This window comes from Ictalurus punctatus, chromosome 2 (genome assembly GCF_001660625.3).
Source record: "Ictalurus punctatus breed USDA103 chromosome 2, Coco_2.0, whole genome shotgun sequence".
Classification (NCBI taxonomy): domain Eukaryota; kingdom Metazoa; phylum Chordata; class Actinopteri; order Siluriformes; family Ictaluridae; genus Ictalurus; species Ictalurus punctatus.
Window position 1 is genome coordinate 21,284,647 of NC_030417.2, and position 13,496 is coordinate 21,298,142.

Here is a 13,496-nt window from a genome sequence, read left to right on the forward strand (position 1 = left end):
GAGCGCCTGGTTAGTCCTGTGTGTGTGTGTGTGTGTGTGTGTGTGTGTGAAGAATGCTGTTTTGTCTTTGTCAACATTTACTTCAGTTATTGTGTGGCTTTAATGCAGAACATTTTATATAAAGTCTGATTTAATACTTTTAACTTTATTATTAGTACCTGATGTCTCTTCGAGAATATTGCTGTGTTTATTAATACAATATTTTTCTCTTCTTTATTCTTTCTCTCTATCTATCAGGATGACACAGAACCTTATTTCATTGGCATCTTCTGCTTTGAATCTGGTATTAAGATTCTGGCTCTGGGATTTGCCTTCCATAAGGGCTCCTACCTCCGAAATGGCTGGAACGTCATGGACTTTGTGGTGGTTCTGACTGGGTGAGTCCAAAACACACACACACACACACACACACACACACACACACACACACACACACACACACACACACACAGAGTGTCTTGCATAATTATTCACAAGTATTTCGATATTCTTTCAGTTGCAAGATGTTTGAGGGTTATTTTGCATGTAATGCCCACTTCAAATCCCCCCACAACATTTCAATGGGATTCAAATCCGGGCTTTGACTAGGCCATTCCATAACCCTCCATTTCTTCTTTTTGAGCCATTCCTTGGTGAATTTTCTTTTTGAAAGGTCCATTTTCGGTTCAACATCAACTTTTGGACAGATGGCCTCTCATTATCTTTAAACACTCTTTGACATGATGCTGAATTCATTGTTGAATCAATGAATGCATGCTGTCCAGTCCCTGAGGCAGAGAAGCAACCCCAAACCATTTCCACCACCCTCACAGAACTCTTTAGATCTTCACGAAATGACACCACACACCTCAATAGCAAAGCGAACAACAGACACTAGATATGAGAGGGGTATAAATAAGACAGGTTCCACCTGCACTCCCTAAGCAGTTCTAATCACTGGCATCCAATCTTGAACATCTGATTCTAATTTTATAGATTTAAAGGAGAGTATCACCTTTATTAATAGGCACTATTTCAACGAGTATTAAATGTTTGTTTGTCCAAATATGTCCAAAAGCCAACAATTTGGAGTGTACTTTTTTTCCACATGACTGTAGTATTGAAATAGAGAGCCAAAATCAATATAGTTTGCAAAATTATTTACAAATAAAGTTGTATAAGTGAGTGTAAAGCCCTTAAATTATTTCTGGTGCTCAGTTTCCATCAGAAGTGGCATAATTCATTTAATGGAGATGACCTGTGTGTAATTAAAGTGTCACTTGATTTCACTATAAACACCTATACCTGGAAGAACCCAAAGTTTATTGGAGAGCTTACAGTGTTGCTTGAATATTTGCAAGTCCATTAGAAGTTTCTATATTTCTACATTAATATGACCTAAAATATCATCAGATTTTCACACAACTCCTAAAGAAGACCCAATTAAACAAATGATACAAAAATATTATACCTGGTCATTTATTTATTGAGGAAAATGATCCCTTATTACAGATCTTAGTGGCAAAAGTATGTGAACCTTTGCTTTCAGTATCTTTTGTGACCCCCTTGTGCAGCAATAACTGCAGCAATAACTGCAACTGCAACCTTGCAACTCTGCCATGCACACCATTGTTGTTCAGTGTTCTGCTGATGGTGAACTCATGAACTATAACATTAGCCAGTGTGAGAGAGGTGTTTAGTTGCTTAGAAGTTACCCTTGGTTCCTTTGTGACTTCACAGACCATTACATTATTTGCTCTTGGAGGGATCTTTGTTGCTGGACCCCTCCTGGGGAGGGTAACCATGGTCTTGATTTACCTCCATTTGTACACAATCTGTCTGAGTGTGGATTGGTGGAATCCAAACTCTTAAGAGATAGTTTTGTAACCTTTACCAGCCGGATGAGCAGCAACAACTTTTTCTGAGGTCCTCAGAAATCTATTTTTTTCATGACATTATACACCTCCATAAACATGTTGTGAAGATCAGACTTTGATAGATCCCTGTTCTTTAAATAAAACAGGGTGCTCACTCACACCTGATTGTATGTATCGATTTTTGCCTCTTGCAGATATGTAATATTAGATAATTTTCCTTAATAAATAATTGACCAAGTATAATATTTGTGTCTCATTTGTTTAATTGAGTTATCTTTGTCTACTTTTAAAACTTGTGAACTTGAAAATCTCATGATGTTTTAGGTCATAGTTATTCAGAAATATAGGAGATTCTAATATATTAGGCAGCAAGTGAACAGACAATTCTTGAAGTTGGTGTGTTGGAAGCAGGAAAAATGGGCAAGTTAAGTTTTTGAGCGACATTGAACAGGGCCAAATTGTGATAGCTAGACGACTGGGTCAGAGCATCTCCAAAATGACAGGTCTTGTGAGGTGTTCCTAGTATGCAGTAATTAGTACCTACCAGAAGTGGTCCAAGAAAGGACAACCGCTGAACTGGTGACAAGGTTATGGGCGCCCAAAGGTCATTGATGAGAGTGGGGAGCGAAGGCTAGCATACCTGGACAAATCCCACAGAAGAGCTAAAAAAGTTAATGCTGGATATGATAGACAGGTGTCAGAACACACAGTGCATGGGGCTGTGTAGCTGCAGACTGGTCTGGGTGTCCATGCTGACCCTTTTCCACCATCGAAAGCATCTACAATGGGTAGGTGAGCATCAGAACTAGACCATAGTGTAATGGAAGAAGGTGGCCTGGTCTGATGAATCACGTTTACCGATGGCAGGGTGTGTGCGTCATTTACCTGGGAAAAAGATGGCACTATGGGAAGAAGGCAAACTGGCGGAGGAAGTGTGATGCTCTGGGCAATGTTCTGCTGGGAAACCTTGGGTTCTGGAATTCATGTGGATTCCGCAGGATAATGCATCCTGCCACACTGCAAAAATTGTTCAGGAATGGTTTGAGGAACATGACAGAGTTCATGGTGTTGACTTAGCCTCCAAATTCCCCAGATCTTAACCCAATCGAGCATCTGTAGGACGTGCTAAACAAACAAAAAAACAAAAAAGTCTGATCTATCGAGCCCCCACCTCGCAACTTACAGGACTTAAAGGATCTGCTGCTAACTTAGTGCCAGATACCACAACACACCTTCAGACGTCTTGTAGAGTCTTGACGGGTCAGAACTGTTATGGCATCACAAGGGGACCTACACAATATTAGGCAGGTGGTTTTAATGTTATGACTGATATTTACATCAAGATGCGTTAAACTTTAAACATGGCACTTTTGGTGGCAGACCAACCTAATTTTTAGGTGAGCAAAAGTATAGGAACAGATAATGTTGAAGTAAATTAAAATAAATAAACATTGACATCACCATTTTTCTTTTGTGATGCTTTTCCAGGCTTTTACTGTTTTTATAGCCTCTTTCTGTTGTTGCTTGTTTTGGCTGGGGGGGTTGCCTTTTGGGGTTTGGGGAGTCATCCTTTCAGTCTGCTCTTCAGGAGGTACAATGCTTCTCAACTAGAGTAAAGTCTGTTGATTGACTTGGCCAGTCTAAAACCTTCCAGTTTTCCCCCTGATGAAGTCCTTTGTTGAGTTGGCAGTGTGTTTTTGGATCATTGTGTTGCTGCATGATGAAGTTTCTCCTGATTAATTTGGATGCATTTCTCTGTAAATTGCCAGATAAAATGTACCTGTAAACTTCTGAATTCATTCTGCTGTTACTGTCATCAATAAAGATTGTTGAGCCTGACACTACCTCCACCACATTTCACAGATGAGCTTGTATGTTTTGGATCATGAGCAGATCCTTTCTTTGTCTACACTTTCCATCACTTTTGTAGAGGTTAATCTTGGTTGCAGAACTTTTATGGCTGATCTGTGTATTTCTTTGTGAATTCCAATCTGGCTTTCCAAATCTTACTGTGGATTAGTCGTTTACATCTTGAGGTATGGCCTCTATGGATTGTGGTACCTTCACCCCTGACTTCTGGAGGTTGTTGGTGATGTCACTGACTATTGTTTTTGGGTTTTTCTTCTTAACTCTCACAATGTTTCTGTCATCAACTGCTGTTGATTCAATTGGCTGACCTGTTCCATGTCTGGTTGCTAGTACACCAGCGGTTTCTTTCTTTTTCAAGACATTCCAAATGGTTGTATTAACTATGCCCAATGTTGGTGCAATGCCTCTGATTGATTTCCCTCTTTTCTCAGCTTCAAAATGGCTTGCTTTTCTCCCATAGACAGCTTTCTGATCTTCATGTTGGCTTATCCTTTTTAACAACCAATGCACACCTGGTCAACAAAAAACAGTCACATGTTCCAATATTTTTATCACTTGATGGGTGGGTTTAAACAAAAGGTGCCATGTTCTAAGTTGTTAAACACATCTAAATGTAAATATGAGGAAATTAAAGCTGAAATTAAGATCTATTGTCTCATATTCATCTTTTGATCTCAAACCCAAATGTCTTCAACATATAGCGAAAAACATAGAATTGGCCTTGCTGTTCCAATATTTCAGAGGGGGCTGTGTGTGTGTGTGTGTGTGTGTGTGTGTTTGTGTACACACACAACCCCAATTCCGAAAATGTTGGGACAGTATGGAAAATGCATAAAACAAACAAAAATAGCCACTTTTTAAAAAAATTTAATTTATTTTTGAAAATATACACACTCATTTCAAATCTGATGACTGTTTACCACTGTGTAACATCACCTTTTCTTTTAATGACACTTATTAAGTGTTTAGGCACTGAAGACACCAGTTGGTTAAGTATAGCAAGTGGAATTGTCCCCCATACATCAGTATACATTTCTTCAGATGCGCAACTGTACGGGGCCTTTTTTTGCCTTATTTTGTGCTTCATAATGTGCCACACATTCTCACCTGGAGACAGATCAGGAATGCAGGCAGACCTGCTTACGCAACCATGTGGTTGTAATCCGGTAGAATGTGGTTTGGCATTGTCCCTGGAAAAGATGACGTCTGGATAGCAGCATATGTTGCTCCAAAATGTGTACATATCTTTCTGCATTAATGTTGCCCTCACAGATGTGCAAGTTACCCATGCCATGGGCACTGACACACCCCCATACCATGACAGACGCTGACTTTTGGACCTGACGCTGATAACAGCTTGGATGGTCCTTTTCCTCTTTGGCCCGATGAACATGACGGCTGTGTTGTCCAAAAACTATTTGAAATGTTAACTCGTCGGACCACAAAACACGATTCCACTGTGCTACTGTCCATCTCAGATGAGACTGAACCCAGAGAAGTCGGCGGCGCTTCTGGATGGTGTTGATGTATGGCTTCTGCTTTGCATAGTAAAGCCTTAACTTGCATCTGTGGATTCAGCGGCGAATGGTGTTGACTGACAAAGGTTTACCAAAGTATTCCCAAGCCCATGTCAGGATATCCATGACAGATTCATAACAGTTTTTAAGACAGTGATGTCTAAGGGATCGGAGATCACACGCATTCAGAAGTTGTTTTTGGCCTTGCCCTTTACGCACCGAGATTTGACCAGATTCCTTGAATATATATATATATATATATATATATATATATATATATATATATATATATATATATATATATATATACACATACATATACACAAGATAAACAAAGTAAAATAGAGAAAAATGCGAAAGGAATGTAATAAATAATGAATATGGTAAATATTTTGAGGATGTTGTGGAGATGTTGCAGGGCTGTATGCTTATTTTTTTTGTGTACACTTGTGACTTCTGTGGTTTATGATTTTCACCACTGTAACAACGTAAAAATCACAGATCCCTGTAGATCCCTAGACCCCACTGGGGAAAAAACCTATTATTTTTTAAAATCTATTTAAATGAACTGTAAGGTTAGATTGGCATCAAACTACCATTTAAAGGCAGATGACGAGAGATGACCTCAATAAATTTGGCTCAGAATTTTGAATTTGTGAGATACTCTGCTAAGATGCAGAACCCACACACTAAAATAGGGGGGAAAGCTTTAATAAAACCTTTATTTCTTGTGGAGTTATTCCCAAACAGTGACTTTTAATGTTGGAAACCTGAAGCTGAGTAAATTTATTATTTTGATGTTGAATGTTGACTTTATTCCATTCACAATCTCTGTTTGTTTAGAAAGCACACTTGGATGAGTTTTGTGCACTTGCGCATTCCTCATTGGCATGGTAAATTGACACTATATTGCACTCCTAGCATGAACATAACTTTGAATTGGATTGCATTTAACATTGTGGAGGTGTTTAGGTGTTGTTTAGATGTGGAGGTGTTTAGGTGTTCTGGATGTGTTGTGGTGTTGTTGTGGCAGTGTTGTGGTTTTTGTTGAGGTTTTTAGGGGTTGTTAAGGTATTGTGGTGGTGTTGTGGCAGTGTTGTGGTATTGATGAGGTGTCTAGGAGGTGTTAAGGTGTTGTGGTGGTGTTGTAGCAGTGTTGTGGTATTGATGTGTTTATGAGGTGTTATGGTATTCTGGAAGTGTTGAGGAGATGCTGTGTACTATTGAGCACTACATAGTCTTCTCTGAGCAAAGAAGAATCCAGTCGTATAATTTTCAGCATGTCCTCTCTGTCAGAATAACGCGTGTGATGTGATATCTCACACGCATTTTCTGTGATATCACTTCCTGTCCATTGCTCATCTTGTCCTTGCTATGATCGTCACCACCAACTTTCTATGAATAAATTTAAACACACACAATGCAGCACTGTGGCTCTTACTGTATAGCAGCATTCTGTGTGTGTGTGTGTGTGTGTGTGCGTGTGTGTGTGTATGTGTGTGTGTACATAATGTACTGTGTATTAGACTCTGTCTGTAAGTAGGTCAGTTAGTGGGCATGTACGTTTTTGTGTGTGTGTATGGCAGTGTGTATTTGTATGCGTGTGTGTGCATGTGTGTGCATGCATGTGAGTGTGCATGTGTGTGTTCCTCTGCAGGACTGCAGCCATTTTCTCCGTGTTAATGTGTCATTGTGCCAGTGCTGTTCATCTGAAACCAGAATAAAACATTGTCTTTTCCTTGAGGCAGAAATGAACAGAAGGAGAAGGATGGAGGGTAGAAGGGTTGGAAAGATGTGACACACACACACACACAAATATATACATGTGTGATATGTCTAAGTGTTGGAGAGATACAGGCACCTCTGTATGAACAAAAACCTCAAAAACAAGGACAAATGTGTGTGTATATTTGTGTGTGTGCGTGTGTGTGCGTGTGTGTGTGTGTGTGTGTGTGTGTGTGTGTGTGTGTGTGTTCATGTAAAAATTATATGCAGGAATGAGAGACAGAAGGGAGTGCAGTGGAAACATCACATGATCCTTTTTTGCATTTCTCAGATTGGGCTTACAGAGAAAGAGATAGAGAGAGAGAGAAGAGAGAGAGAGAGACAGAGAGAGAGAGGTGGGGCAATGCAACTGGAGAAGAGTAGTGAAATTCTGAAAAAATGGTGGTGGTGGTGGGGGGGGTATAGCAAGCGAATGAGAATGCAGGAGTTGCTGCAGTAACCTGCTTTTTCACTGCTGCAGATGATCGATCATCTACCACAGTTCTGTCTGTCTGTCTGTCTGTCTCTGTCTCTCTCTCTGTCTCTCTCTGTCTCTCTCTGTCTCTTTCTCTGTCTGTCTCTCTCTGTATTTCTCTTTCTGTCAGTTTCTCTCTTCTGTCTGCTGTCTCTCTCTGTCTCTATCTCTCTGTTTCTCTGTCTTTTGTTTGTGTGTGTGTGTGTGTGTGTGTGTGTGTGTGTGTGTGTGTGTGTGTGTGTGTGTGTGTGTGAATGTGTGTGTGTGTGGTTGTGGGGGTGAGGTATAGTGGGCAAATCATTTCATCTTCAAAAAGCTCCAAAGCTAAAAGGTGCAGGCACACACACACACACACACACACACACACACACACACACACACACACACACACACACAGACACCTGTGTTTTGTAATATGGTGTCAGGGGTTTTTTTTTTTTTTATCAGATCTCTGTTTTGAATAATAGATTTGAATCATTTGTGGATTTTGGCTGAGTCTTCTTATCATCTGTCTGTAATGTTGGAACTTAGGGTGTGTTTGTTTATTTTGTTTTTCATCGAGAAGAACTGAAGAAACTGTAGAAAACTATTCAACATACTTAAATAACAATGGGATAGAGGTGTTTAGTATGGGGAAGGAAACTCATCCCACTGCTGCTATCAGAGTTTTACACATCTTAAAACATGAACAGAAGAAATACAGAGATAAAAGAATAGGAAATGTGGCTATTTCAGGAGAGATGGATAAGCAGAGAGAGAGGATGAGAAGAAAAAAGTATATAAAAATTCAAGTGAAAAAAGCAAAAATCAAAAGAAAAGAAGTGGATGAAAAGCACTATAAGTTAGATGCTCAGAGTGTTTCTTACAGTTTATAATGATCTTTAACTCTATTCCGAAATCTGGTGCTAAAATCTGTTCATTAAACACCACTGCAGTGTTAAAGGAAAAAAAATAAGCTAAGAAAAATCATTCTAATGGCCTGGTTTAATGGCTGCAGCAGCAGGATGATGTGATGAAGTGTGTGTGTGTGTGTGTGTATGTGTGTGTGTGTGTGTGTGTGTGCGTGTGTGTGTGTGTGTTACAAGGTGTGAGCAGCATTGTGAACAGATCAGTGTGATTTATACTTTGGGGTTCAGTGACTGTGACAGAGAATAAATCAATAAAAAGGCTCCACCTTTTCCTGGCCTGTTACCACGGCGATGCTGTGATTCTGTCAATGGCGGAAGAATGTTGTTGCCATGGCAACAGTTATGAATGAGAACAGGCTGGTTACCGTAGAAACCGTGTGAATGAGGAATCACCCATTACCATAGGGATGTGGCATGAGGCTCATGGGCCTCTGAGACCTCACTGTCAACTGATCACATGATTTTATTTATACAATAATTTTTATTTACAGATTAACAATATTATTTTAGCTATACATGAGGAACTCTGATTGAATAATCAGAGATGTATAATTGTTTAATTTACTTTTCTCTTTCCTTGTCTCACACACACACACACACTCACACACACACACACAAACACTCACCTGTGTTTATATGTATATGCATATATACATAGAAGCAGGGGCGTGGTCAAGTGCCAGTTTATGAATGGGGGAGGAGTAAATGTAAATTAAAATAACGAGCCTCTTTTGAGTTGTCCCAAGCCTGCCTTCTGTCTCCTCATTTCCCTTATAACCCAGAAGTGTAACGTATATGTACTGTATTTGTAAATGAATCTATATTACACTCAGTCCTTTATCAGATATTGTTTCATATCAAAAGTCCAAGTCCACTGCAAAAGTCTGTTTTTATTCCACCCGCTAACAAAAATAAATGAAATGAAATATTTTCATTTATTTTTGGATAAATATTTTTGGATGTTTCAGACCACTGATCTGTGACAATTGATCTGAGCTGATGATTGTATCATCATTTATTTTGACCACACACTAGTAACCAGTTAGCACACGCTCAGGTCCTGTCTCTTTCCTCCACAGAATTCTATCGACAGTGGGCTCAGACTTTGACCTGAGGACTCTGCGGGCCGTCAGAGTGCTGAGACCCTTGAAGCTGGTGTCTGGAATTCCCAGTGAGTATCCGAGGGAGAGAACAAGATGATATGAATGAGGGAGAGGTTCACTTCAATATTATTGTTATGGAAATAAACAGCATGTTAATGAAAACCTCCAAAAATACAATATCTCGCTGGCTTCAAATACCTACTGCGTTCTAAGTGACTCTTCACTTCAGAACAAACAGTCCAACCTCAAATTAAAACTCCACCCTGAACACATGAAATGTGTTTATATCGGAATATGTGTTTAGTGATTCTGGTGCTGATTTATTGGTTGGTAACCTGTTTCCATTATTCCTGTGAGAGGTTAGCAGTTGTGTGTCATAATGATGTCATGGGAGATGTTGTTATTGTTATTGCTAATGCAGTTACAGTGGAGTTTACTAGGAGAAAAAATTCTAACTATATCAATCACAAGTGATAAGATTTTCCTGTTAGCTCTTAAAAACAAAAGAACAAGGGCTTCTTTTTCTCTCACCATTTTACAGCAACTTAAACACTAAACACTGTCACTGAGAGATGCACTGCTGCACGGCTGTACTACAGAATACTACATGACCAAGAACTTATTAATTACTAGATTTTATAAATTTATAATTAAATGTTTGTTTGTACTCCAGGCCTGCAGGTGGTGCTCAAATCCATCATGAAGGCCATGATCCCTCTGCTGCAGATTGGCCTGCTGCTCTTCTTCGCCATTCTCATGTTTGCCATCATCGGCCTTGAGTTCTACATCGGCAAATTTCACACTACCTGCTTTGATGACATCACTGGTGAGCCTCTCAGGTTAAAATCACCTACATGGTCTCAGGACCATGTAGAGGCAGCAGTGTAAACACCTGTAGGGGGTTTTCTTGTGAATGTTTCCATTAATATTGTTTAACTTACTAATTATTACGACGAAGCTAATCTGTAAATGAAATTTTTTTTGCTGTAATGTTTAATTTGATGACCTGTGTAGTGTAGAAGAAACTGACGGAGGTGTGTGTCTATTTCTGACAGGGGAAATTCGGGAAGAGTTTCCATGTGGAACGGATCCCCCCTCTCGACTCTGTCCAAATGGTACAACCTGTAAGAGATACTGGCTTGGACCGAACTATGGAATCACGCAGTTTGACAACATCCTGTTTGCTGTTCTCACCGTCTTCCAGTGCATCACTATGGAGGGCTGGACAGATCTTCTGTACTATGTGAGTCACAATAGCATAATGTCCACCTGACTCTCTGTCACTGTGATGATTCCAGATTTTAGTGGAGTAAAATGATGTTGAAAACAGATTTGTTGAAGTTTTCCAACATCACTCGTTCCGCTGACAAAGTCATTTTCTTAACACGTCTGATCTGTCAGGTGGAGACTTTGTTAAATATTAGGGATGCACCGATACCACTTTTTTTCAGACCAAGTACAAGTACTTACATTTGGGTACTTGCCGATACCAAGTACCGATATGAATACTTCACACTTTTCGGAATGCCCCATGTCTGAAGCATGTCATCAAATGCACCTGCTAGGGCTTGGCCAGTGTGCGAACCCCTAAACTGTGTTGCTTGTAAAACAACTCTCTGGGGAGTAAAATCCTCATCAGTCCACTGTGTTGTTAAACTTATAAGAGACATTGGGCTGACACTGCTAGTCCAAATCTCATTGGTGAAGCAGAAGTCCGAAATGTCCTGCAACAGGTTCCTGATGTGCTTTTTCACCAAGTCATGCAGCTTTGGTAATGCGGCATCTGTAATGTGGTGACGGCTGGGAATCTCATACTTTGGCTCAAGTACACTAAGAAGACGATGAATCCTGTATTATCTACAACTGACAATGGTTGGTCATCAAGAGCAATGAACTGGGTAAGTGCTGCTGTTATTTTTACTGTCCGTGGCTTGTCTCTGGACATTTTCTCTCGCTTCTCCAGCGTTTGCTGCAAAGTTGGTCGTTGCTGTTTCCCGCTGCTAGCATTAGTAAACTCTTTGCACTCTGCGTTATGTTTGTTCTTTATATGTTTAATCAAATTGCTTGTGTTAAATGAGCTATTTTTTACCCCTCCTCTTGACAGTTTAGCAGAGCATAGTTTGCCGTCTGCTCTACTTTTATCATCATCACTTACCTTAAAATATCTCACAATTGCTGACATTGCTCCACTTCCGACTACCTGCTCAACTGACGAGAGGTTAGGCTATGTCACGTTGTCAAAAAGTGGTATCGGTACGGTTGTATCGGGGTAGTTTTACGAGTACGAGTATGAGTACATGAGCACAGTATCGGGCCGACACCCGAGTACTGGTATCGGTATCGGTGCATCCCTATTAAATATCTACAGAAATCCAACAAAAAGCTGATGATGGGGAACAACAGGGACAAAAGTCTAACTAATGTGTGCTGTGTGTCTGCTGAACAGTAAGAGAAATATACAGAGCATCAGAACAGGCGTGGTTTCTGCCCTTATCACAGAAGAACAGACTGTCCATTTATAGAAGTACCTCCTGTTCTCTTTACTACTGTGCCAGTCATCTTGTAAAATCCTGTTTTAAAAATCCCTGCATGAAACACTGAAATCCTCTTTAGATTATTGTCCTGATTGAATGCTAGAGTATCAGTAAGAGATCAAGGGTCAAGTGACAGGAACTCACTTTTTATCTTATTATGGTGAAATATTTCCTCATCCTATTCCCTATGAAGTGATCCATGTTGTCTAAGTCTCCTCTTGACTGATCAGACAACATAATGCTGATGTCCAGTGGACTGGAGGAGGACTGTCCGTTTTTTAACGTTTTCATAAAATAATGTAAAATTTGTCGATTATTCTCAAAATGACATCGTTTCTGTTATTAGCCACATGCACTTCCTCATATGCCAACAAAAGAATGGATTGCTAAATAAATGAATTAACTTCCTAAAAAATAGTGCAGAGACGCTGTCTTTTGCTCGGTTTCTTTCGTCTTTCATTGTTTCTCTCTGTCTCTCTCGCTCTCTGTTTCCCTTTTTGTCTCTCTTTCTGTCTCTCTCTGTTTCTCTGTATGTGTGAGCCTTGTGGACCCGTTGCTATATTTATCTTGGGTCAGTGTTGAACTGGAGTTATTCTTACAGCTGCTGAGGAAGAAACCAATGAAAATTTAATGGCCAAAATGCTGCAGTACATAAGAGACTGACAGAATATGAGATACAAAGAGGGATAGAGAGAGGGACAGAGACAGCAGATAGGCACAAAATGAGAGAGAGAGGCAGTTGGAAAAATCTACTGCGGTAAAAATAATTTTGAGTACTTCACTTTTCTTAAAGTGCACCTATTATGGTTTTTCAGATATTACCTTTCATGTAGTGTGTTATAGAGCTGTTTGTGAATGTAAAAAGTCTGCAAAGTTTAAAAAATCAAAGCGCATGACAAACGGAGTTACTGACTCCCAAAAGAAGGAACCGATTCTGAACAGCTGAAACGAGTCGTTAGTAATTCCAGACTTGCTTTCTGTACTAGCCTACGAAGGTTTTTAACAAAAAGCCCCGCCTTTGGTCTTTGTCTGCTGCTCGCTGACAGCGGTAGACCAATCACAACAGACTGGGACATCTGACCAATCAGAGCAGAGTATGCTCTCTGAACGGAGGAGTTTACCGATCATTGAACTAGTCGTTTTTGACAATGCGGGGAAAAAGGTAATGCTGCAATTTAAATTATGAGCACATTAAAGTGTTTTTGACCTTGGATGCATGTAAATTTATTGTATGTGACCTTTGAAACAAAATTAGGCACATTTCAAAACCATAATAGGTGCGCTTTAACTTCACACATGATTTCCATTTGCAAGCTTTTGGAAACGTTTTGGAACTTTAGCTCTGTCTTGGGTTTTCTTCTTAAAGTGTCTACAAAAAAGACATGGAGGCCTATTAAGCTCAAGATTTTAACTGACGAGCTGATGACATTAGCCCGAAAGCTTAAAAGATGGCTTTATGTTAATCTCATT

General features: G+C 39.8%; 1 protein-coding gene across 1 annotated transcript in view; it reads left to right on the top strand.

Annotated features, from left to right (window-relative positions):
• Positions 1 to 13,496, top strand: part of cacna1aa (calcium channel, voltage-dependent, P/Q type, alpha 1A subunit, a) — a 108,417-nt gene that overhangs the window by 14,033 nt on the left and 80,888 nt on the right. The window contains exons 2-6 of the mRNA XM_053673874.1: positions 1 to 9; positions 238 to 377; positions 9,469 to 9,560; positions 10,166 to 10,318; positions 10,548 to 10,735. The exon at positions 1 to 9 is cut by the window's left edge and continues 97 nt beyond it. Of these exons, the coding sequence (XP_053529849.1) occupies positions 1 to 9; positions 238 to 377; positions 9,469 to 9,560; positions 10,166 to 10,318; positions 10,548 to 10,735 (582 nt within the window). The remainder of the gene's footprint in view (positions 10 to 237; positions 378 to 9,468; positions 9,561 to 10,165; positions 10,319 to 10,547; positions 10,736 to 13,496) is intronic.